The sequence below is a fragment of the Benincasa hispida genome, chromosome 11, assembly GCF_009727055.1.
Source record: "Benincasa hispida cultivar B227 chromosome 11, ASM972705v1, whole genome shotgun sequence".
NCBI classification, from domain to species: domain Eukaryota; kingdom Viridiplantae; phylum Streptophyta; class Magnoliopsida; order Cucurbitales; family Cucurbitaceae; genus Benincasa; species Benincasa hispida.
Window position 1 is genome coordinate 22,939,009 of NC_052359.1, and position 23,593 is coordinate 22,962,601.

General features: G+C 35.2%; 1 protein-coding gene across 1 annotated transcript; it reads right to left on the reverse strand.

The window, feature by feature from the left end:
- Positions 1-16,017: 16,017 nt before the first annotated feature.
- Positions 16,018-17,225, reverse strand: LOC120091278 (60S acidic ribosomal protein P1-like). Its single transcript, XM_039049240.1, has 3 exons — positions 17,065-17,225; positions 16,784-16,987; positions 16,018-16,294 (listed from the first exon to the last, which is right to left on the reverse strand). The coding sequence occupies exons 1-3, from the start codon at positions 17,131-17,133 to the stop codon at positions 16,241-16,243; spliced, it is 327 nt and encodes a 108-aa protein (XP_038905168.1). The 5' UTR covers positions 17,134-17,225; the 3' UTR covers positions 16,018-16,240.
- Positions 17,226-23,593: the final 6,368 nt, after the last annotated feature.

Genomic DNA, 23,593 nt, shown 5'->3' on the forward strand with positions numbered 1-23,593 from the left:
ATAATTCTATCGAAGGCTGGGGGTATTTAAGTTGATAGTCTACGGAACACTTCCTACATGGGAATTATGGCCGAATTATTGAGCGTTGATAACCAATTTTATGAGTACTCGTGAGCGATGTGAGGTAATAAAAGGATTTATCACCTAGACATTGTAGGTTTAAATCCATTTATAAGAGTTATACTTGGATAAACCACATAGACTTATGGTTGTTTTTATTAGCTGGAAAAGAAAAGTATAAATTTACCCAAAAATTAGAACACTTCAGTGGTAGTCAATAACTTCTATATGATAGAGTTATTAGAAAACTTTAGCTGGAGATTAATAACATACACGATATGTTATTTTTAGCTCTCACGTCCCTAAGAGCTCACAGTCTGGATTTAAGCGGTATTTCGTGTAACCCTGGGAGTGACCTCCATATGGAAAGTATTTTTTAGCTTAAATTTAGACTCTGGGGAATAAGGGGAAGTTGTTCGAACAGAAATTAAGTTTACGATTTCAACTGTCACGTCTCCAGATAGTTCACACCATGAGATTCATATGACGCTTTGTGTCACCCTTGGAGTGACCTCCCTACAGGAAGCGGATGCATGTGTCGATATCAAGGTGAACGGAGCAAGTAGTTCATAGTAAGTGGGTGAAGGAAAGATGTCAACATATCCTACAGCCTCTTCCGTTAGTTTGGACCGTGGGATTCCTATGTTGCACCTGCTGGTTAGCTTTAAGCGGCCCTTTACTAGTCGTTTAATGACGGCTATCCCCACGGAGGGTTGTAACATAGGATTCGGAATAACTCAAGCTCCAGAAATGGATAGGATTTCTTAGGTCTTTGTGACCTCTGGCGTCTGAAAACGATGGGTCTATACTTACAAAATTATTAAGTGTTAATAATTGCTGACCAAAAGCGATACCTAAATGACTATTGGAATATAAGTTATTTTGGAGATAGTATTTAGACAAGAATGTCTTGTTGTAGTATCATTGCAAAAGAATAATCTTGGGTACATTCTTAAATTTGCTAAAACTTGATTGGATTTAAAATTTCAGAATGACGAGTTCAATAATACAAGTGTTGGCATCGGATAAACTCATGGGGGATAACTACGCGAACTGGAAATCAAATTTGAACATGATACTTGTGATAGACGATTTGTGGTTTATCTTAACTGAGGATTGTCCTCCCATTCCTAGCTCTAACACAAACCAAAATGTCTGAGATGTATATGATAGATGGGTCAGAGCTAATGATAAAACCCGTGCTTATATCCTCGCCAACTTATCTGATGTGTTGGCAAAGAAGCATGAGGATATAAGTATTTCCAAAGAGATTATGGAATCTCTGCAGGGATGTTTGGACAATCGTCCTTCACCCTGGGGCATAAAGCCATCAAGTACATTTACAATAGTCACATGAAAGAGGAGACCAATGTTCGTGAACATGTCCTGGACATAATGGTCCACTTTAATGTGGCAGAAGTAAATGATGTTGTCATGGACAAGAGAAATCAAGTTGGTTTTATTCTAAAAACTCTTCCGAAGAGTTTTCTGCAATTTTGTACGAATGAATTGATGAATAAAATTTAGTACAACTTGATTACTCTACTGAATGAGCTACAGGCTTACCAGAAAATGTTGAGAACAAAGGGTCTAGAGTCAGAATTAAATGTTACTATTGTCGAGAAGAGAGGAACGTCCTCCAAGCCTGATGTTGCCTCCTCTTCAAAGAGTAAAAGTATTCCTGTGAAGAAGGGAAAAGGGAAAGGGAGGAAAAAGCCTACTAGAAAGAAAGGCAAGGATAACGCTGCAGGGAAATGTTTCCACTGCAACAAAGTAGGGCATTGGAGGAGACACTGCCTTCAGTATTTTGCCGTGAAAAGAGCAGAGAAAGGTAAACAGGCTAACTAGTCCTTGCGACTATTTGCTCAGCTCATCCAATGGGAGAAATTGTTGCTTGATGTTACTACTTTTGTAAATCTTATAAAGAACAAATTGTATATATTTTTGTGATAAATGAAATGTTCATTTTCAAAAATTATGTTTGTTCAAGCAACTTCTATTAAGAATCAAACTATTAAAAGCCATTTATAAATATTCATATATTTAAATAGCTAGATCAAAGTATTGAAAGTCTAAAAGATATCTAAATCTGACTGTTAACAAAGAGTTGTTGAGACTGGTCAAATGCATCTTGCTCAAAGAGTTGAGAGTACCTCAATGTAGTGGGAGGAAAATGTGCTTCCTAGCCATTATTGAGAATAAGATGTAATCCCCATATAGTTTATTCAAAAGCCTATTGCATACTAATATGTTTACAATAATTCTCTCGGCTAAAGTGTTTGAGAATTACCTAGTAGGACTAGGAATACTAGATAACCTAGGGCAAGTGGGAGAAATATCGAGTATTGAGATACCAAATGGTAAAAGATGGGTATGGGATGCCCTAGTTTATTGTATTTCTCTATAAAACTCAGAAACTCAGTCTTATATATCGAATATATAAGTTACCACTGGAGTTTTAGTCCTAGTGGGAGTTTGTTGGGTTTTATGTCCTAAAACTCGCGGTATGTAAACAATGGAACTTATTCTGAAAGTTCAATAAGGTGTTATTGAATAGATGTATTGCTTGATATAAATCCAATAAACCTGAAAGTCCCTTGACTATTGGATGAGTACTTGAACTTTATGTGGAGACATAAAGGTGGATCAGGTTCGAGTAAATAGTCAAAATAATTTATAGTATATGAATAAAGTTGGGTACCTTATTCTGGTAACACTATTGGATGCAGCCCACTCTATAGTTGTTACAAGAAGTTGTAAAGTGCTACAAACAATGTGATCCACAAATCGTTCATGTTAGGCATGTGAGTGGGGGCATCCTGTGCAATGAGTTTGCATATAGACTGGACCACGAAAATAGTCACTTTTCTTTATTACAACAGTTTACTATTAAAACTGACTATTTTATTTATCAAATAATCTAGGTTAACTCGATTTTAATCCTAAGCTAGCTATGAATTCTTGTTTGTTCGGGATTATACTTTGATCTGAAAACGGTGAGAGTAGTCCAACAACACTGCTCAATAAGCTTCCCATTTTGGGGATAAGACCAGATGAATAGCTAGGGACATAGCCTTGCAAGATGGAATTTGCTCCTTCCCGATTTAGGATTAGCAGATAGGTTGTTCTCTTAAGTACTGATTCCAGGTCTTGAACAATCGAGGTCCCGCCTTCTCATGATAGAGAAAGGATTTGATTCATAGAGATTATGAATCAAAATTGTTCATTAAAGGGTCAATAGGAACTTAAGGACAAGATGTATTCACAGGGGTAAAACGGTAATTTTGACCTAACTGTGATTACGAATAACTTGTGAAGGATCGACTTACTGATTATGGTTATAAAATGAACAAAATATATCTACAGTGAGGGGAGTTTAACTATGGGCTATAGTGGAGTATCTCATTAGTTAATGAATGGGGGTTAGATCAAATTAATGAGTTTAACTGATTAATTTTGAATCGTTGGAGCTCATGATCTGTAGGTCTGCGAGGTCCCCCTACTAGCTCGTAAATGGTTAAGCTTTAGAGTAGCTTGAGAAATTAATTTGAAACATTCAAATTAAACAGAATAGGTGAATATATATTTAAATATGATTTAAATATATGAAGATGATTATTGTACAAAAATTAATTTAATATTTGGTATTAAATCAATTAATATTTTAAATTAATTTATGAAATTAATTTTAGAAAATGATTCTTCAGTTATTAAAATCAAAATTGAATTTTGAAATCAAGATTTTGGTTTTAAAGAAAAATTGGAAAAATCGATTTGCATGCACAAAATGGAAAAACTTGATTTTCCAATATCATCTTTTTTATGCTCCCACAAAGCCCACTTCCTCTTCTTCATTAAAGCTCCAAGCATGAGCTGTAAGCCATGCATATCTCTTCTTTGCATGTTCATCTGCAATAAATAAAGAAGATTGGAGTGAATTGAAGGCATGCAATACACAGAAATTTTGAGAGAAAATTTCAGTTGGAAGAAGGGTTCTTCGGAAGTGTGCTGCTGTGAGCTTTTCTTTGTTTTTCATTGCTTCAAGATGTTATTGACTCCTACAACTCGGTTTAAAGCTCCAAGAGGATAGTGGGAAAGATCTTGAGGTGGTTCACGGTGATCTTTGGGGAAGACTACTGCTGATTGATCAAGTTCTTGAAGAGTTCTTCAAATGTATGATCTTAAAATCCTCTTATTTAGATGAGCAAGCTTTAGTTTCTGCCAAAATTAGTGAATTTGAATGCTTATGGATCCTTGATATTTCCACTGCTTGTTTTCTTACTCTAACACCATCCATATGTCTCTACATACATGTTTAAGTTACGAGATAACCATGGAACTTAGTTTATTGGTTTATGATTAATGCAACAAAAATTGGAATAAAATATATAAACAATGAGTTTGTACATAACATTTACAAACTATAGGACCCTACGAGATTTAGGGTATCAAACCCAACAATCTCCCACTTGACCTAAAGCTAGTGAGGTATATAATATAGTCAAAATACAAAGTACACAAATAATAAACTATTGTTGGATAAACACTGGTATGCAGCGGAAGGGAACAGGATCCATAAGAATTTTAATTCATTAATTTTGGTTGAAAAGAAATATGCTAAAACAGAGTATAATGGGTTTCAAGAACATACCTTGGCCGAACCTTCGAAATCTCTATTTCCAGCTGCTAAATTCTCCAAATCCTTGTGTAGACCACCACAAGATCTTCTCTACTATCCTCTTTGTGCTCTAGATTGAGTTGTGGGACTCAAAATAAGCTAGAATCAAGGGGAATATGGAGAAAGCTCACTGAACCAACCCATTGAAGAACACCTTTTTCATCCGAATTTTTCAGCAAAAATTCAATCGGTTCATCATACATTCTTCACTCCAATCTCTTCAATATATTGCAGACTATCATGCAAAGAGATGTGCTGCATGGGATACAGCTCATGCTTGGAGTAAACCAAAGGAAGAGGTGGTGGGTTCCTTGTAATCTAGTTGAAGATGAACATGAAAAACCCGTTTTCAATTTTGTGTAATTTTTCAATTTCTAAAATCTATTTTTGATTTTAAAATCATATTTTATTTCTAAATTCAAAATTTATTAATTTTACAAATTAATTTCATAAATTAATTTTCTAATAAAATTAATAAATAATTATTTAAACAATTTAAATAATTCTAATTAATTTAATATCCAGTATTAAATTAATTTTTACACAAACATCTTGATATATTTAAATCATATTTAAATATATTTTCTCCAATTCCGTTTGATTCTAATTTGAATGTTTCAAACTAACTTATCACGCTACTCTAAAGCTAATCCATTTATGAGCTAGTAGGCGGAGCTCATGATCCCTCATGAACCTACAGATCATGAGCTCCAATGATCCGAGATTAATCGGCTAGACTCATTAGACCGATCTAACCCCCATTCGTTAAGTAATGAGTCACTCCACTAAAGTCCATAATTGAATTCCCCTCACTGTAGATATATTATGTCCACTCGATATAACCATGATTAGTAAGTTAACCCTTCGCAGATTGTTCGTAATGATGATTGGGTCAAATCTTTGTTTTTTTACCCCCAAAATTACCTCTTGTTTCTTAAGTCCCCACTGATCCCCTAATGAACAATTTTTTGGTGATCTAATCACAAAATCGAGTCTCTCTCAATAAGAGGGCGGGATCCCTTGTTCAAGCCCTAAAATCAGCACTTAAGGGAATAACCTCTTTACTATCCCTAAAGCGGGTAGGAGTGAATTCCCTCTTCCACCCTATGTCCCCAGCTATCTATCCGATTTTACCCCTGAAATTGCAGTCATATTAAGCCAGCGCTGTTGAGCCAACCCTCACCTATGAAAATCTAAGGGCAATCCTAGATAAATAGGAGTTCATAATTAGCTCAGGATTAAGATCAAGTTACCTAGGTCATCGCTTTGAAATAGTCAGGCTTAAACAGTAAACATCGTTATAAAGTAAGAGTGACTCATTTCGTGGTACGATCTTATACAAACTCTTTTGCACAAGGCCACCCCCACTTCTCATGTCCAACATGAATGAATTAGGATCACTTCGTTTGTATCACTTTACAACTCCTTATAACAACTACAAAGCAAGTTGTATCCAATAGTGTTACCAGAATGAGGTACCCAACTTTATCCATGTATTATAGATAATTTTGACTATTTACTCGAACCTGATCCACCTTTATGTCTCCACATAAATTTCAAGTACTCATCCAATATCAAGGGACTTTTAGGTTTATTAGATTTCTATTCAAGCAATAGATCTATTCTATAACACCTTTATTGAATTTTCAGAATAAGCTCCATTGTTTATATACCACGAGTTTTAGGACATAAAATCCAACAACTAGGGTATAAACACGCGTCAGTACAAAATCTCCGACTTGCCCTATTTTAGACGTGGCCTGTCCCATAGGCCCATACTCTGCAGGTGATCCTCAAACACCTTAGCCGTGAGGGCCTTTGTAAATGGATCAACAACGTTGTACTCCGAAGCTATTTGCGTGACGATCACGTCTCCTTGATGCACAATCTCTTGGATGAGATGATACTTCCACTCATTATGTTTCTCGCGCTTGTGACTCCTAGGCTCTCGAGAATTAGCCACAATACCACTATTATCACAATTAAAGTGTGATGGGCTTCGACATGTCTGGAACGACTTCCAGATCAGTGAAGAACTTTCTGAGGCATACAGCTTCTTTAACAGCTTCACAAGCCGCTACATACTCAGCCTCCATGGTGAGTCAGCGATGCACCCTTGTTAGTGCTTCTCCAGACTACGGCTCCTCCGTTTAAGAGTTAACACTGATCCTGATGTGGATCTTCTAGAAATCCTTATCAGTATGAAAATCAGAGTCCGTGTATCCTATAAGGATAAAATCCTTTGAACCATACACGAACATGTAGTTCCTTATTCTCCGTAAATACTTGAGGATGTTCTTAACAGCGGTCCAGTATCTAATCCTGGATTTGATTGATATCTATTGGACTATCCCCACTTCATAGCAGATGTCTGGTTTAGTATATAACATCGCATACATCAGGCTGCCAACAGCCGATGCATAGAGGATCTGTCTCATTTCCTCAACTTTTGAGGGTGTCTTAGGACACTGTTCCTTAGACAATGTAACTCCGTGCCTGAAAGGTAGTAAGCCCCTCTTGGAGTTCTGATAATGGGCAAAAATGCACGTTTATCATAGTGCTAAGTTCTTAAACAATGTTGGCTTGCATTGATAAAACATGTTAAAATTGCGTCCATTAAGCATCAATTTCATAATATTGCGATCGTATGCGTTCATCCATAGGAACAGTGATTTCTGTATTTTTATGCAGAATATTGAGTTGACGCAAGGCGAAAATTGCGATCATAAGAAATTCATTGATCGAGTGCAGCATTACCGCAAGGCTTTCAATGATCGTGTTCGCAAACATTTTCTCAAGAAGGATTGCCGCAACTTGGTCGATGCAACATGGTGGGCACATCTGGGTGAAAGGCTAATTAATCGTGATGAGACAGAAAGCTGATGACAATCGAATCCGAATTAAGTTGACAGCCACTAACGATAACAAGTACATTCAGCTTTTTGGTGACAAATATTCGACGCATCAGTCAGGAAATTAAAGTCGTTCTATCTGTGCAATCATGAGAGAGAAGTTGTCGTTCACCCTGGATGTTCTATAAATACCAAAGGCAACCTTCAGAAAAGGGGTTCGAAAATTCATACGTTTAGATCGCACGTCTTTGTTCATAGTTTTCCTTTCGTTTTAAGGCGGAGCAAAAGAAGAGTGGTGACGCTGAAGATCGCTCAGGGCAAATCAAGAGAGAACCTTGAGGCGTAGAAGTAGAGAGCAAGCCGACTCTCGCGAGAGCGAGATTATCTTTTGAACACGAGTAGAAAGACAGTGTAAAAGCCTAGGAAGCGAGAGATTGCTACCAGGCTCTTTATTCTATTCTTGCATTGTTGTTTTATACTTCATCTTTACATTTATAGAATGGAAGCTCTTATTCTACATCTGTTCACCCTCCTAGTATGCATGAGTAGCTAAACTAGTCGAATGGGTTGAGAAGAACTAAGCTAACATAACCTAGGAAGTTCATTGCTTGCGATTATCTTGTGTTATGTTGTGCCAAATACCCCTTTAGAGCTACTCAAGAGAGAGTCTGAAGAATGAACCTAAGACTCAAGAGAGCTAGGTTAGAATCTAGACTCGAAAGAGGAGATTAGAACTGCATAAACAAGAGATAAGAACTTAGAGATAAGCTTTGTTTGTCAACCTGCATCGCATGCATCCTAGAGATAAGAATGATATTATGTGGTCGCCTTATTTGTGTGTGTGTCGTTCTGTCATCGCATAAATAAGATAGAGGCTTATATGTAGGTCCTATAGACTTATTGCATATATCACATGCGTTCTGGCATTAGAAGCCGTAGCATTTGCATCGAGAGATGGTTTACTATTGTATGCATGTTGCATGATCGCAAAGCATGAACACATCCTAGGAAGTGTTAGCCGAAACCCTTCTTAACCCATTCACCGCATACTCATCGCATTTTCCGTTTATTCAACTCTTTTCAAACTCCGCCGCATTTATTTATATTTTCATTACTGCAAACAACAACCTCAACAACTATTTATTTATTTGGTTATCGCAAAGTTTTCATAAAAATTACCATCGCAACCTGTTTTCACAAGTCCCTGAGTTCGACCCTAGACTTATCAAGAAACTCAGTGGAGTTTACACTTGGATTCCGCTAAGGAAACTTGAGTGCTCAACGCAATTTCATCAATGCATATCATCCACATTTTCACATCATAAAACCAAGCATCAAGTTCTACATCGAATATTTGACAAGCATCTTGTCAATATACAACGCTTGAGATGGAGCTCATTTTGTTCTTTTGATTCCTAAAGATCTGAATACCTAGAACAAATTGAGTCTCTCCCAAAATTTTCATTTGGAATTGCGTCGCTAGCCAGTTTTTAACCTCAGTCAATAAACCTACATCATTCCTAATGAATAGGATATCATTTACATACAACACTAAAAAAACTACTGAATTGTTGATGATCTTCTTGCAAACACAAAGCTCATCAATGTTTTGGTCAAAGCCAGAAGATTTGATTGCAGTATCGAACCTTATGTTCCAAATTTCAGTCCATAAATAGACCGTTAAGCTTGCAAACCTTTTGCTCTTGACCTTGGGTTATGAATCTCTCCAATTGTACCATGTAAATGGTCTCCTTGAGATTGTCATTCAGAAAGGCGGTCTTGATGTCCATTTGTCAAATCTCATAGTCATAATATGAGGTAATGGACAGGAGTATCCGAATAGATTTGAGCATGGCAACAGGTGAGAAAGTCTTCTCATAGTCGACTCCCTCAACGTAAGTATAACCCTTTACCACTAATCTAGCCTTGAAGGTTTGTATCTTCCCATCAGCACTCCATTTCTTCTTGTAGATCCATTTGCAACCTATAAGTTTAACCCCATCAGGTTGATCTACAAGATTCCATACTGAATTGAAGTACATAGACTTCATTTCGAGATCCATCGCTTTATATAATGAATAGTCTCTTTATATAACACCATTGCTAGGAGAGACTTACATTTCATCAGGATAATCATAGGTGATTTGACCTGAATCCTAAATAAGTTCTGAATGAGTCTATAAAGGTGGTCCTTTGATCTGCATGGGTGAGAGTGGCCAGTTTCGCCAACTCAATATTTCTACCATTTTAGGGATTCGTTTTATTGGGGAGTTGGGAAGCAACTACACAAGAAGGAATTCACTCATTCTCTATAGTTAGAGTTGATAGAGTTGAAATTCAATAAGCGGAAGTAATTAGGATCATTAAGCACTCTAATTACACTAATTTGAGCTAACAAGCATGCAAGGTCAAAAACCTAACTAAGGGTTTTAGAATTTACCTTTGTTGATTTCTCCAAATCAGCATCAAATCCAGTTAAATCTCCACTCTTTTGGCTTGAAGACCACCACAAGATCTTCCCTACTATTCTCTTAGCTCTTAGATTGGATGGTGAAATCCAAAATGAGAAGAAAATTTCAGGGAATTTTTTAGTTTTGTGAACTTGGTGTTTAGAATTATTGAGAAAACCCCATTCCCTCAATAATTCTCTATTGCATGCCTCTGAATTCTTAGCAAAATATACCTTTTTGTTCAACAACATTATGCAAATTAGATAATTTGAGCGGAATTTAGGTGTTTAAAGTGGGAAAAACCCCATAAAGAAAAGATTTTTCATTTTAAAATTGATTTTACATTAAAATCAATTTAATTTGAAATTACATATTTCAAATTTTAAAAAATGAAATTTGATTCTGAAATTAATTTAATAATTAATTTTTAGATATAATTAATTTTAAACAAAGTTAATTCCAATAATTAATTTTAAATAAAATTAATTCTAAATAATTTAATTAATTAATTAATTTTAATATCAAAAATTAAATTAATTAAATACTAATTCTTAACATGAATCCCTATTCATGTTTTTAATATTTAAATCATATTTAAATATTTTCCAACTCTCCAATCTCGTTTAATTTGATAATTAGACGTATAATTATATCGCATATAATTAACAATTCTCGTAATTCGAATTTGAACGTTTCAAATTCTCTTATTACACTATTTTAAGGTTTACTCCATTTATGAACTAATAGAGGGACCTAATGGACCTACAAATTATAAGCTCCAAAGATTCGAGATTAATTGGCTAAACCCTTTTAATCGAATTAACCAACATTTGTTAATTATCAGGTCACTCTACTAAAGCAATAGTTGCTTTCTTCTCACTGTAGATATATTTCTGTCCATCTCATTTAACCATGATCAGTAAGTCGATCCTTCACAGGTAGTTCGTATTCATAGCTAGGTTAAAATTATCGTTTTACCCCTGTAATACATCTTGCTCCTTAAGTCTCCACTGATCCACTAATGAACAATTAATTTATGGTCCTAACATTAAATCGAGTCCCTCTTAGTCATAGAGAGAGTGGGTCCCCTTGTTCAAGACTAGGAGTCAGTACTTAAGGGAATACCCTATCTACTATCCCTAAACATGGGTAGGAGTGAGTTCCATCTTGCAGAACTATGTCCCTAGCTATCTACCCAGTCTTACCCTGAAAATGGGAGATTCATTGAACGACGATCTTGAGCCACTCTCACCATTGCAGATTAAAAGATAATCTCGAATAAATAAGAGTTCATAGTTAGCTCAGAATTTAGACCGCGTTATCTTAAGCCATCGAGTTGAAATAGTCAGTTTTAACAGTAAATGGTGTTATAAAGAAAAGTGACTATTTCGTGGTCCAATCTTATACAAACATCTTTTGCGCAGGATGCCCCCACTAGCATGTCTCCACATGAACGATTTCGGGATCACATCGTTTGTATCAAATACAAAGCGGGCTGCATCCATAGTATCTCCAGGATAAGGTACCCGACCTTATCCTTATACTTATAAACTGTTTTGACTATATATTCAAATTTTATCCTCTTTTATGTCTCTACATAAAGTTTAAGTATTCATGCTATAGCCAGAGGTTCATTAGTTTATTGGATTTAAGCTTTACAAGTGCAATTTACATGTTCAATAAAAATTTTATTGAATAAATCTTAATAACAACTTTATTGCAAATAGAATATGTTTAAAGATTACAAATTGCGAGTTTTAGGACATACAACCCAACAAGAGTAAATAGAAATTTTTTCCCTTAAGGGTCAATTTCGGGGCTTGAACAATGTGGCGCCATACCTTCTCCTAGATTGAGAGGGGTTTGGTTATAGTTGGACTATAACTTATTGTTCATTAGAGGGATCGGTGGTACTTAATGAGTTAGATGTAACTTGGGACGAAACAGTAATTCTGGTGCAGCTGTACTTACGAGCAATTTATGAAGAGTCAATGGGTTGTTGATTGGTTAAATCTAAATTAAAATTAGTTTTTTGTTTTAATTTTTTTGAATTAATGGGAGAGAATTATGGGATAACTCTTCCCCTTTTTTTTCTTTCATTAAATCCTGGATACATGAGAGAGGTTGGGGGTTGGTTTTATCTTCTTCATCTTTTGCAGCGTGTGTTATGCAGAACATCTCTCTTTCAGCAAAACGCTATGCAAATTTTACTCTAAGTAAAATTCTCTCCCTGCCAAAAGTAAAAACGAAACCCACACACTTTCATCAATTCTCACCCTCCGTGAATACTGAGGTTTCATTGTGGTGGTACCCGATTTTGGGTTCATTGTGCTGCTATATTTTGGTGTGTTCGAGTTCGTGGAAGAATTCGAGAAGTTCATGATCGGAGAGGATTTGGCGAAGATAATTTAGTCTTCAAGGGTAAGTAGACTCAAATCTCTTCAATTCCTCTTAAATTTATGTACAACATGCTTAATTAAATATATTCCATGTTTCCATCTTCTAAATGTTTGTATGTTTTTGTAAAAATAAAATTGGGTATATGATTCGCTTCCGTATCGGGTGTTCACACATCCTTCAGGAGAGACCTGGATAGAGAGAAAACTGCAGACGACGACTGGGTTGGGGGGCAAAGCAGCGCAAATCTGATCGATGGAGTGTTAGATCTAGCAGAGGTGGTGCCATCTGGGTTGGATGCTAAACAAAGGTCATAGATCTGAATGATTGAGAGGTCGTTGAACTGGTCGTGGATTGGAGTTGAAACTTTTTTTTTTTTCCTTTTCTCCTTTGCATACTTCGTGTGCATGACAGAGAAGATGAGTTTTAAGGTTTAAATGGGAGAGACTCGAATATTAGAGATTGCAAGAGAAGGGAAGGGACAATTTAAGGGTTTTGTTTTCCTGATTTTTCTCAAATTGAAAGCTATTATTGCTTGCAGCTATCAATGATAGCAATTAATAACATCTATCAATGATAGCAACAGATACCACATTTCTCAAATTGAAGGCTATCACTACTAGCAACTATCAGTGATAGCAACTAATATCATATTTCTCTAATTGAAAGCTATCAATGATAATAATTATCAATGATAACGCATTTGTCAAATCGAAAGCTATCGATTATAGCAGCTATTAGTGATAGCTTTCAATTTGAGAAACCAGGAAGAAGTGCATGAAATGGTGGGTTGGGCGTGGGCTTTTTTAGTCTTTTACCAATTCTATATATGCAATTATTTTTATCCTTGTGCTACATATTCTATTATTTTGGTCCTAAATGTCATTTATGCAACTAGCCCTTTACAAATTGAAATCAGATCCAATAACCTACCGATTTGAGATTTACGCATCATATAAATTATATAGTATTTAATAAATTTAAATTAAAAAGAATAACATAACAAATGTTTAGTAAATTTAAACTAGATATGATGTAACTTAACCATAATGAACAAATTAGACATATAATTTTAACTATTTATACGTTGATATTTAATATATGTATTTCAAGTTAATTATTTATGGTTCTTATATTCTATACTACGAATTATATATTTTTATTTCTTTAAATTATATTATTAAAGGATAAAAAAAATCATTATCATATAAAATTGAAATGAACAAATGTTATTCCAATTTAATTATTTTATATAATTAAAGATTTTGTTTATATAGAATAAACAAAAACTTCAATTATTCTGGTCGGTTTTTTAAAAAAATAACAACAATATTGCCTTGTAATCTTAAACTAGAGCCAAAAGTACCTTAGGGTATCTGGTTTTGTACATAGAGCAAGAGTTAAAGTGATATCAAGCATGGGCGACAACGGAAAAGAGCGAGAGAGGAATTGATCGATTGGAATTCGATTCGAGATTGGAAGTTAAAAAAGACAAATAATTTCGTTTTGCAGTTTTAAATCAAAGTGAGAAGTATCTAACATGTCTGGTTTTGATTGGAGAATAAGAGAAGAATTGATGGAAGAAATCACGAGTAAAGTGAAATTCGAAGTCGAGATTAGAAGCTCAAACTTCATGAATTGATGGTGTTCAGAAAAGACGAAAGATGGAGGAGTTATAGGGATTGAAAATGAAGAAAGTGAGGATTCATGGAAACTGTTGAGATGGAGAGAAAAAATGCCATCAATCTTGAGATCAATTGATTACATGATTGGATGTGATAAAAAATGGTAGGCTCATAATTGATTCCTATTTAGGTAAAGAACCCAAATGTAATCCGATGGGATCTAGCTCCTCAAAAATTAGCCTGATTCTTGGCTGTTTTTAAACAAAATAATTTACAAACAATGAGAACTGAAATATTTGACTTGTCATAACAATATTTGTAGGTAAGAAACATGATTTTAAAGTGTACATAACAATAAATTGTGTACTTGAGTCACAATTTAGAGGTAAATCAATGTATGCTCCACCTTTTTAATAGTATAAAACCATACCAATTTTCCAGAATTATAGTTTTGAAATGAAACATAGTATATGGATGATACAAGAGGGCATAAGAAGTGTTCTTTTTTTAAAAAAAATTAAAGGTGTTAATATTGAAAATATTATTTTAGGAAGCATATTATTGTTAAATATAAACGTTTAAATTTTATTGAAAAGCTTCTTAGAGTTTAGGTGACTTAAAAATTAAAAGTAATAATAGATTAACAAAAAATTTCAATATAAATGAAGATATTGGGATGGATATTCAAATTATATTTAATTAGATATCATATTACTTTCATAGGTTAAACATACTATTAATTCACCCCAATTAACTTCATAACTCCTTGTCCCTCATTTATATTGACTCTTTGTAACATATACTCTCGACTACTCGGAGATTCTAAATGAGCTTATAATATTTGTGATTAGCTCGCAACACAATGAATTCGCCACATGTTCTTAATTGCCTTGCTTGCTTCCCGCCTCAAGTGCCATCCAAATTTCTGTTTCCTTAAGCCAATGCAGTCAAAACTTAAGGTTGTTGAGCCCTATTCAATGAGCCATTTAACAATATTCATAGTTGTGTTGGCCAAGCAATCACTTGGAGAAAACAATTTGGCTCTTGTTTTTTTTGCTCAAACAATATTGACCTTGTCGAAACATAAGGATTATTTGGGTTCCAATATTTACAGCACCATTGAATACAATTTCTTGAAACATGTCATATGGTCCAATACCCCAATATACATAAATAGCCAATTTTTTTTTAAACATGAACAATCTTAACTTCAAATGAGAAAATCAAAGAAAACATAGTGGATTCGAAATCATGTTCAAAAAATCATCCCAACAATAATGTTCACTGAATCTTATAAAGCCAATTGAAATCATATAAAGATAAAATAAATTAAACCATAGGATACATAACACTTGAACATCGTTCAGATATTTTGAAAGCTACTTTTTTTTAGTTCTCAATTCTTTTAGTTTTTTAAATTATGGGTGAAAAATGGATAACAAAAAAAGAAATTTGAAATTTGAAAGTGAAAATAGTATCCCTAGACTTAATTTTAAAAAAATGGTTACCAAACGACATCTTAATTAATTAAATTAAAACACAATTACGTTGAATTTGTAAGGGAAAGTAATATTTGTAAATTAATTTGGGAATTGAATAAAAATGAAAGCACAATGACCCTGTATTGTCATGCAATAATATAATATTGCTAATGACAAGCCTATTGAAGTTATTGAAACAAACTTAGCTCCAAAAAGTTACAATGAAACTAGTTGGTTCATGCAGGGTATTAACAAAATCAAACTTGACTTCACTCTTATGGTATGGCTATATGCAGTACAAGTAAAATATTTATGCTATCAACTAGAAAGAGCCATCTTTTTTTTACCTAAATTCTCTTGTAAGAAAGCAATGTAATTCCAAAAAGTGCTCATCAATGCATGTGGGTGAAGTGTGTTCATTCCTTTTACTATCAACTAACCCGAAAAATCAAATAAAAAAGCAAGAAAAAGCAGTTACAGGGTTTAACTAAAGATTCCCTCCCATAAAGTTTAATCTCACTGGAATGTGATCAAACAGAAGTATGAAAAGATGCATTTACCATCTCATATATTGAAGACAAAAGAAAACTGAAAACAAACGCCTAGGAATGAAAAAAAAACAAATCTTGAGACAAATGAACGATTAGGCCTGCCCACTCAATAGTTTCCTAATACAGTCCTACAACTAAAGAGCCTCCTAATCGAATAAGCTGAATCCCATGTCGTCGTCGCTCTCTTCCTTTGGCTCCTCCTGCAGAATAGGCTTAAATGAACAAATCGCAGAAAAGGGAAAACGGAGGCAAAGGAACTAAATTGAAACAATAAGATTGGTTCTAAGTCACCACCATGTCAATCAATGAAGGTGACAATTAAAATTAAGGTGTCCATTAAGTAGAAATTACGCTCATCAATGTTAAGCTTTCTATTGAATCTCTTAGATGCATATTCCTAAACCACATTTTCTATGTTGCTAATCCAAGTTCAAAGGGATATTATGAATCACCTAATGGGTTAACTACGAAAATCTAAATCGAAGAAGCACGGAAACAGTAGAAACAGTTTACTTGTTGTCCATAATTAACTGATTCAGTAGTCAGAACTAACTGGTATTAGTATTAGCAACATACAGAATGTGGGTCATATGCGTATATTTGAAAGAGATCCTTATTGAAAAGCGAGAGTTATTGGAAAATTAGAGCTAGCAGATGCAGAGAAGTATATTGGATAAAAGGGTATACACCTTCTTTTCCTCGACGGCAGGAGCGGCAGCAGCGCTAACGGCAGGAGCAGCTACAGCCACAGGAGCAGCAGCGCCACCTCCACAGCCAACATTCAGAAGAAGGTCCCCAATATTCCTCTTCTCCGCTAATTTAGCAAACAGGCTGGGCCAGTAAGATTCCACACAGAGCCCCGCCGCTGCTACTACCGCTGCAATCTTTTCCGCCTAGACCCAATACGCAAATTAATCACACATCAACCAACCAGAAAAGAAAAAGATAAATAAAAGAGAATGTTTCATACAGTGATTGCGATTCCGTCGTCGTGAAGAGCCAGGGCGGCGTAAGCGCAGGCGAGTTCACTGGTAGACATGGCTAGCTTATGACCTAACTCAGAAGGCAGTCGAAGACGATGGAGAGAGCAGCGACAAATTGATAAATGAATATGAGGAATATAGCGACGACGGATTAGGGTTTCATATAGCTTGGGCTAAACATATTGGGCCGACCCAAACTATAATTTTTAGGATTTTCTACCTACAGCCTAAATAAATAGATGGTAAATAGATCTAAGGAAAATGGGAGGAAATAGCAAAATTAGGATGCCTTTTGATTTTTTTCTCAAAAAAACGGAAATAATAATATTTTGATAAAAGCATGCCGTATATATGACATTTTTTTTAATCCCCAAATTGCCTCGATATGGTCGATTAACCATTTTTTCAAGTACCGTGTAATTGTTATACTTTGTATAAATTCTCAATAGAAATACAATGTAAATGTTCATCTGTTATGAGACCATGTATCAATTCTCAATAGAAATACCTCAACAAGAGTTGTTGAAGTTGGATTATCTAGTAGGTCAAATCCACCTTCAGTGTTGATGGAACCTCGATGTAGTGGGAGGGTTGCGAACCTACCTGTTCTTTATATGGGTTTAACAAAAACCCTGGCTATTGTAGCTGACGAAGATGTTGAGGATCCATTGTCTTACAAGAAGGCAATGAAGGATGTTGATAAAGATGAGTGGACCAAAGCTATGAATCTCGAAATGGAGCCTATGTACTTCAATTTGGTTTGGGATCTTGTAGATCAACCTGATGGGGTTAGACCTATAGGTTGCAAGTGGATCTATAAGAGAAAACTGGGTGTTGATGGGAATGTGCAAATCTTCAAGGCTAGACTTGTGGCAAAGGGTTATACCCAAGTTGAGGGAGTCGACTATGAGGAGACTTTCTCACCTGTTGTCATGTTAAAGTCTATCCGAATCCTCCCGTTCATTGCCTCATATTATGATTATGAGATTTGGCAAATGGACGTTAAGACTTCTTTTCTAAATGGCAATCTTGAGGATATCATTTATATGGAGTAGCTTGAGGGATTCATAATCCAAAGTCAAGAGCAAAAGGTTTGCAAGCTTAATCGGTCCATTTATGGATTGAAGCAAGCTTCTCGATCTTGGAATATAAGATTTGATATTGTGATCAAATTTTATGGCTTTGATCAGAATGTTGATGAACCTTATGTTTACAAGAGAATCATCAACAATTCAGTAGCTTTTCTAGTATTTCATGTAGACGACATCCTACTCATTGGGAATGATGTTGGTCTATTGACTAAAATTACAAATTGGCTAGTGATCCAATTCCAAATGAAAGATTTGGGAGAGGCGCAATTTGTTTTGGGCATTTAGATCTTTAGAGATTGAAAGAACAAAATGCTAGCCTTGTCTCAAGCATCGTACATTGACAAGATGCTTGTCAAGTTTTCGATATAGAATTCCAAGAGAGGTTTACTTTCTTTCAAGCAAGGAGTTATATTGTCTAAGGAACAATGTCCTAAGACACCTCAAGAAGTCAAGGAAATGAGACGGATCCTCTATGCGTTGGTTGTTGATAGCCTGATGTCTGCGATGTTATGTACTAGATTTGAAATCTGCTATGCCATGGGAATAGTCAGTAGATATCAGTCTATTCTAGGATTCGTTCATTAGACCATCGTTAAAAACATCCTCAAGTATCTATGGAGAACGAGGAACTACACGCTCGTGTATGGTTCTAAAGGTCTGATCCTTACAGGATACACAAACTCTAATTTCCAAACTGATAAGAATTTTAGGATATCCACATTAGTGTTCATTCTTAATGAAGAAGTAATAGTCTGGAAGAGCACCAAGCAGGGGTGCATTGCTAACTCCACTATGGAGGCTGAGTACGTAGTAGCTTGTGAAGTTACTATGGAAGCTATGTGGCTCAGGAAATTTCTAATTGATCTGGAAGTGGTTGTAGACATATCAAAGTCCATCACTCTTTATTGTAATAATAGTGGTGTTGTGGCTAATTCCCGAGAGCCTAGAAGTCACAGCACCACTATTATCACAATAAAGGTTGATCGACTTTGACATGTTTAGAACCACTTCCAGATCAGTAAAAAAGTTTCTGAGCCACACAGCTTCCTTAGCAGTTTCACAAGCCACTATGTACTTATCCTCCGTAGTGGAGTCAACAATGCACCCCTGCTTGGTGCTCCTCAAGACTACTACTCCTCATTAAGAGTGAACATTGATCCTAATGTGGATTTTCTAGAATCCTTATCAGTCTGAAATCAGGGTCCGTGTATCCTGTAAGAATCTGATCCTTAGAACCATACACGAGCATGTAGTCCTTCGTTCTCCGTAGATACTTGAGGATATTTTTAACGGCGGGCCATATTTAGTCTAGGGCAAGTGGGCAATTTTGTATTGGTCACATTTTATGCCCTAGTTTATTGTTTTTTGTGTATTTTTATTAGTATGACTTTTATATTGTACACTTTACTAGCTTTAGGACAAGTGAGAGATTGTTGGGGTTGATGCCCTAAATCTCGTGAGTCTTCTAGTTTGTAATTGTAATGTACAAACATTTTATTTGTTTAATAAAATATGAGATGTTTTATTCGACATTTAGTAGCATTAACCCACAAACCAATAAACTAACATCCAAGGTTATTTTTTGTAGCTTAAACTGTTGGGATTAGTGTCCTAATTTTCCTAGAGTCTCATAGTTTATAATCTATACACATTGTTATGAATAAAATAAGAGTTAATTTATTTAAGCATTTATTCATATCCAATAAACAAAGCTCCATGGTAATTGTATGTAAACTTAGCATGTATATGAGATATACAAGTGGATCATGCCTTAAGTGATAACCTAAAAAGGTCTGTAGTATAAGGATTAAGGAGCGATACCTGATCCTGTCGACACTACGGATACAGTCCACTTTGTAGAGGTTTGCAAGTGTTGTGAACTACTACAGATGGTAGATCTTGACCATTCATGTGGAGACATGCTAGCGGGAGTGTCTTATACAAAGAGTTTATATAAGACCAGACCACGAGATGATTCGTTTCTGTATATAACGTCGTTGATACTTGAGACTTACATCTCACCTAAACGACCATAGGTGTCATGACCTCAATCCTGAGTGTTTTGGGAACTCTTACCTTTGAGGGCAGTCCTTTGATTAGTATGGGTAAGAGTGGCCAAATTGGCAACTCAACATGCCTACCTTTTTAGGGATTTGTCTGATTTGGGAGCTGGGAACTCAACTACATAAGATAGAATTCACTCCTTCCCTGAAGTAAGGGTAAGTAGGTAGATTGCTCCCTTAAAGGCTGATTCTGGGTCTTTAACATAGTGGCCACAACTTCTCTTTGAAAGAGAGGACTTAGTCATAGTAGGACTATGACTTATGTTCATTAGAGGGTTCAGTGGTACTTAAGAAGTTAGATGTAACTACAGGGGCATAACAATTATTGGCCCAGTTGTACTTACGAGCGATCTGTGAAGGGTTATCGCACTGTTGATTGGTTGATATGGACACATAATATATCTGTAGTAAGGAGAGTGTAGCTATTGGTCTTTAGTAGAGTGCTTAGCAGTTAATGGATGGTGGATCTCTTAATTAAAGAGTCTAGTTAGTTATTCACGTACCGTTGGAGCTTCAAGCTACAGGTCCATAAGGTCCCCTTAGTAGCTCAATGGATTCAAGTTGAGAATCAGTTCTTGGTGTTGATTTGAAATGTTCAAATTGACAAGAGAAAATTTAATTATATATGATATGATCGGTGTGATGTATGAGATACATCAAGTGGAGGATTAATGTAAATGAGATTTACATTAAGTACCATGAAATAGAAAAAGAACTATGGTTTATATGTTTCATGAGATGAAATATTAAAATTATAGGTTATAAATATAATATGGTAAGTTGGTTATCATATATATTTATAATAATATAATTACTGGATAATTATATATTTTTCTCTAATAACCAATTGAGTGAGAGGTTATTGGTGGTTACATGGTAACCGTGAGATAAAAGGAAAAATGTTTTCCTAAATTTAGTATGATTGAGATTTGAGAGTTTCTATTTTCGGAATTAACTCACGAAATCACTGTTAAGTGAATAGGATTCACTAAACGATAGCTGAAGAGAGGCTAAATGATCGTGGAGTGACACTACACGATAGTTCACTCAGCTGGCCATTAGCTAAACGATCGTAGAGCATTTGCTATACGATTGCGGAGCTTTTTCTAAACGATTGGGCATCATCTATACGATAGATCTTTGTCATCTCCCACTTGCTCAATTATTTACACGATTGTTCTTTCTCCGGTCTCGTCCTCTAACCAAGTCCACACAGAGCCCACACTTCTGGATTCTCACACGAAGAATACCAAGGTAGCCATTGTGGTGGCGTCGTACTTAACTCGACTAAGTCGAGGTTTTCGGAGGCCGTTCGTTGTGTTCGCGGTGTTCGTGTGGTGGTTGCTGATTGATCATGTTGTGTTGCGGTCGCTGTGTTCGAGCATTTGTGAGTTGCTGTCTCGGAGACTGAACGAGCGTTTCGTGATCAAAGGAGGTTGAAGATGAGTCTTCAAAGGTATGTTTATTCTTTCCCTTAATTATCATGTAAAACATGTTGTAATTTCGTATTTCTACATGACCAGTTAGTTTCCGTTTCTTTGATTGTAATTGTGTAAGTTCAAATACGAATGGAATTTGGAACGATCATTCCGCTGTCATGGAAATTCTCATGTTCGATTTTCTTCATAAACAAGTATGTAGCGACATACAGGTGGATCATGTTTAAGTGATAACCTAAATGGTCTATAGTAGATGGATAAGATTGGGTACCTTATCCTGGTGACACTACGAGTATGGCCCGTCTTGTAGATGTTTACAATTATTGTAAAATACTACAAATGATCTGATCTCGATCATTCATGTGGAGACATATGAGTGGAAGTATTCTATACAAAGGGGTTTGTATAAGACCAGACCATGAAATGACTAGCCTCATTATATAACATTGTTCATAGTAGAGACTTATATTTCACTAGGATGACCACATATGACATGACCTGAATCCTGAGTGAGTGTTGAACTCCTGCTTATGAAGGGGGTCCTTTGATTTGTAATGGGTGAGAGTGGCCAGATCGTCGACTCAATAAGCCTATCATTTTAGGGATTCGTCTGATTGAGGAGCTGGGAATACAGCTACACAAGACGAAATTCACTCATTCCCTAACGTTTGGGTAAGTAGAGAAATTTCTCCCTTAAAGGGTGATTTCGAGGCTTGAACAATGTGGCGCCACACCCTCTCTTGGCCCAAGAGGGGTTTGGTCATAATTGGACTATGGCTTATTTTTCATTAAAGGATAAGTGGTACTTAAAGAGTTAGATATAACTACAGGGGCAAAATAGTAATTTCAACCCAATTGTACTTACGAGCAATTTGTGAAGGGTCATTGCACTGTTGACTGGTTTATATCCAATGAACAAAGAAATATATCTATAATGCAAAGAGTGCAGTTGTCAGTCTTTAGTGGAGTGACCGACAGTTAATGGATGTTGAGTAATTTAATTAAAAAAGTTCAATTAATTATTCAAGTACCATTGGAGCTTCAATTTACAAGTTCATAAGGTCCCCTCCATAGCTCAACAGGATTATTGAGAATTAATTTTGAATTAATTTGAATTGTTTAAAACTAATTGAGGGAATTAATTATATATGTTATAATTAATTTAACTTAATTATATATGATATAATTAATATTAATGTATTTGAAACATTATAATATAATGTTTAATTGAGAGGAAATAAATATTTGAATATGATTCAAATATTAATTATATGAATGATTATATGAATGAGATTCACATAATTAAATTTAGTATAAATGCGATTTTATATTAAATACCATACAAATATGAGAGAAATAAAACCATAGGTTATATTGTATTTGATACAATATAAACTATAAGTTATGTATTATATTTGATATAACGTATAGTTATGCATATATAAAATAAATTAGTTATACACACACACATATATAAATTTATTTATTAAATTAAATTCATTAATTTATTTTAAATTTAAAATTAAAGGAAGGAAGTTACAATTCTCTCCCTTAATTTTTTCTCATCAGATGCGGGAGTGGGGGTTACTAGGGGATGATCTTTTTCTTTCCAGTTTCTTATGAAAGTGGAGGTAGATCTCTTTTTTTCTCGCCTACTGGATACATAGAAAGAAAAAATCCTCTCTCTAAAAAAATAACTCTCTCTCCCTCTCCTAAAAATCTCAGAGCCCACACACTCTTGAGTATTCTCTTGTCTTATAGAGAACACAAAGATAACTCTTGTGGTGGTGACATTTTTTTTTTTATTTGCTACATTTTTTTGGAGATTGTGTTTCCAAGAAGGTTCGTGACTGGTTCGAGGGAATCCGTGAAGAAATTGTTCATCAAGGTTAAAGTCACATTTCTTCCTAAATCATATTCCCT

What these genes read in the sequence shown, in the direction of transcription:
- LOC120091278 (XM_039049240.1), bottom strand. Translation starts at nt 17,133, where the DNA reads ATGTCTACCAGTGAACTCGCCTGCGCTTACGCCGCCCTGGCTCTTCAC. An exon ending in ACGACGGAATCGCAATCACT is followed by an intron (nt 16,988 to 17,064) that starts GTATGAAACATT and finishes TATTGGGTCTAG; the next exon opens with GCGGAAAAGATTGCAGCGGT. An exon ending in CTGCCGTCGAGGAAAAGAAG is followed by an intron (nt 16,295 to 16,783) that starts GTGTATACCCTT and finishes CCTATTCTGCAG; the next exon opens with GAGGAGCCAAAGGAAGAGAG.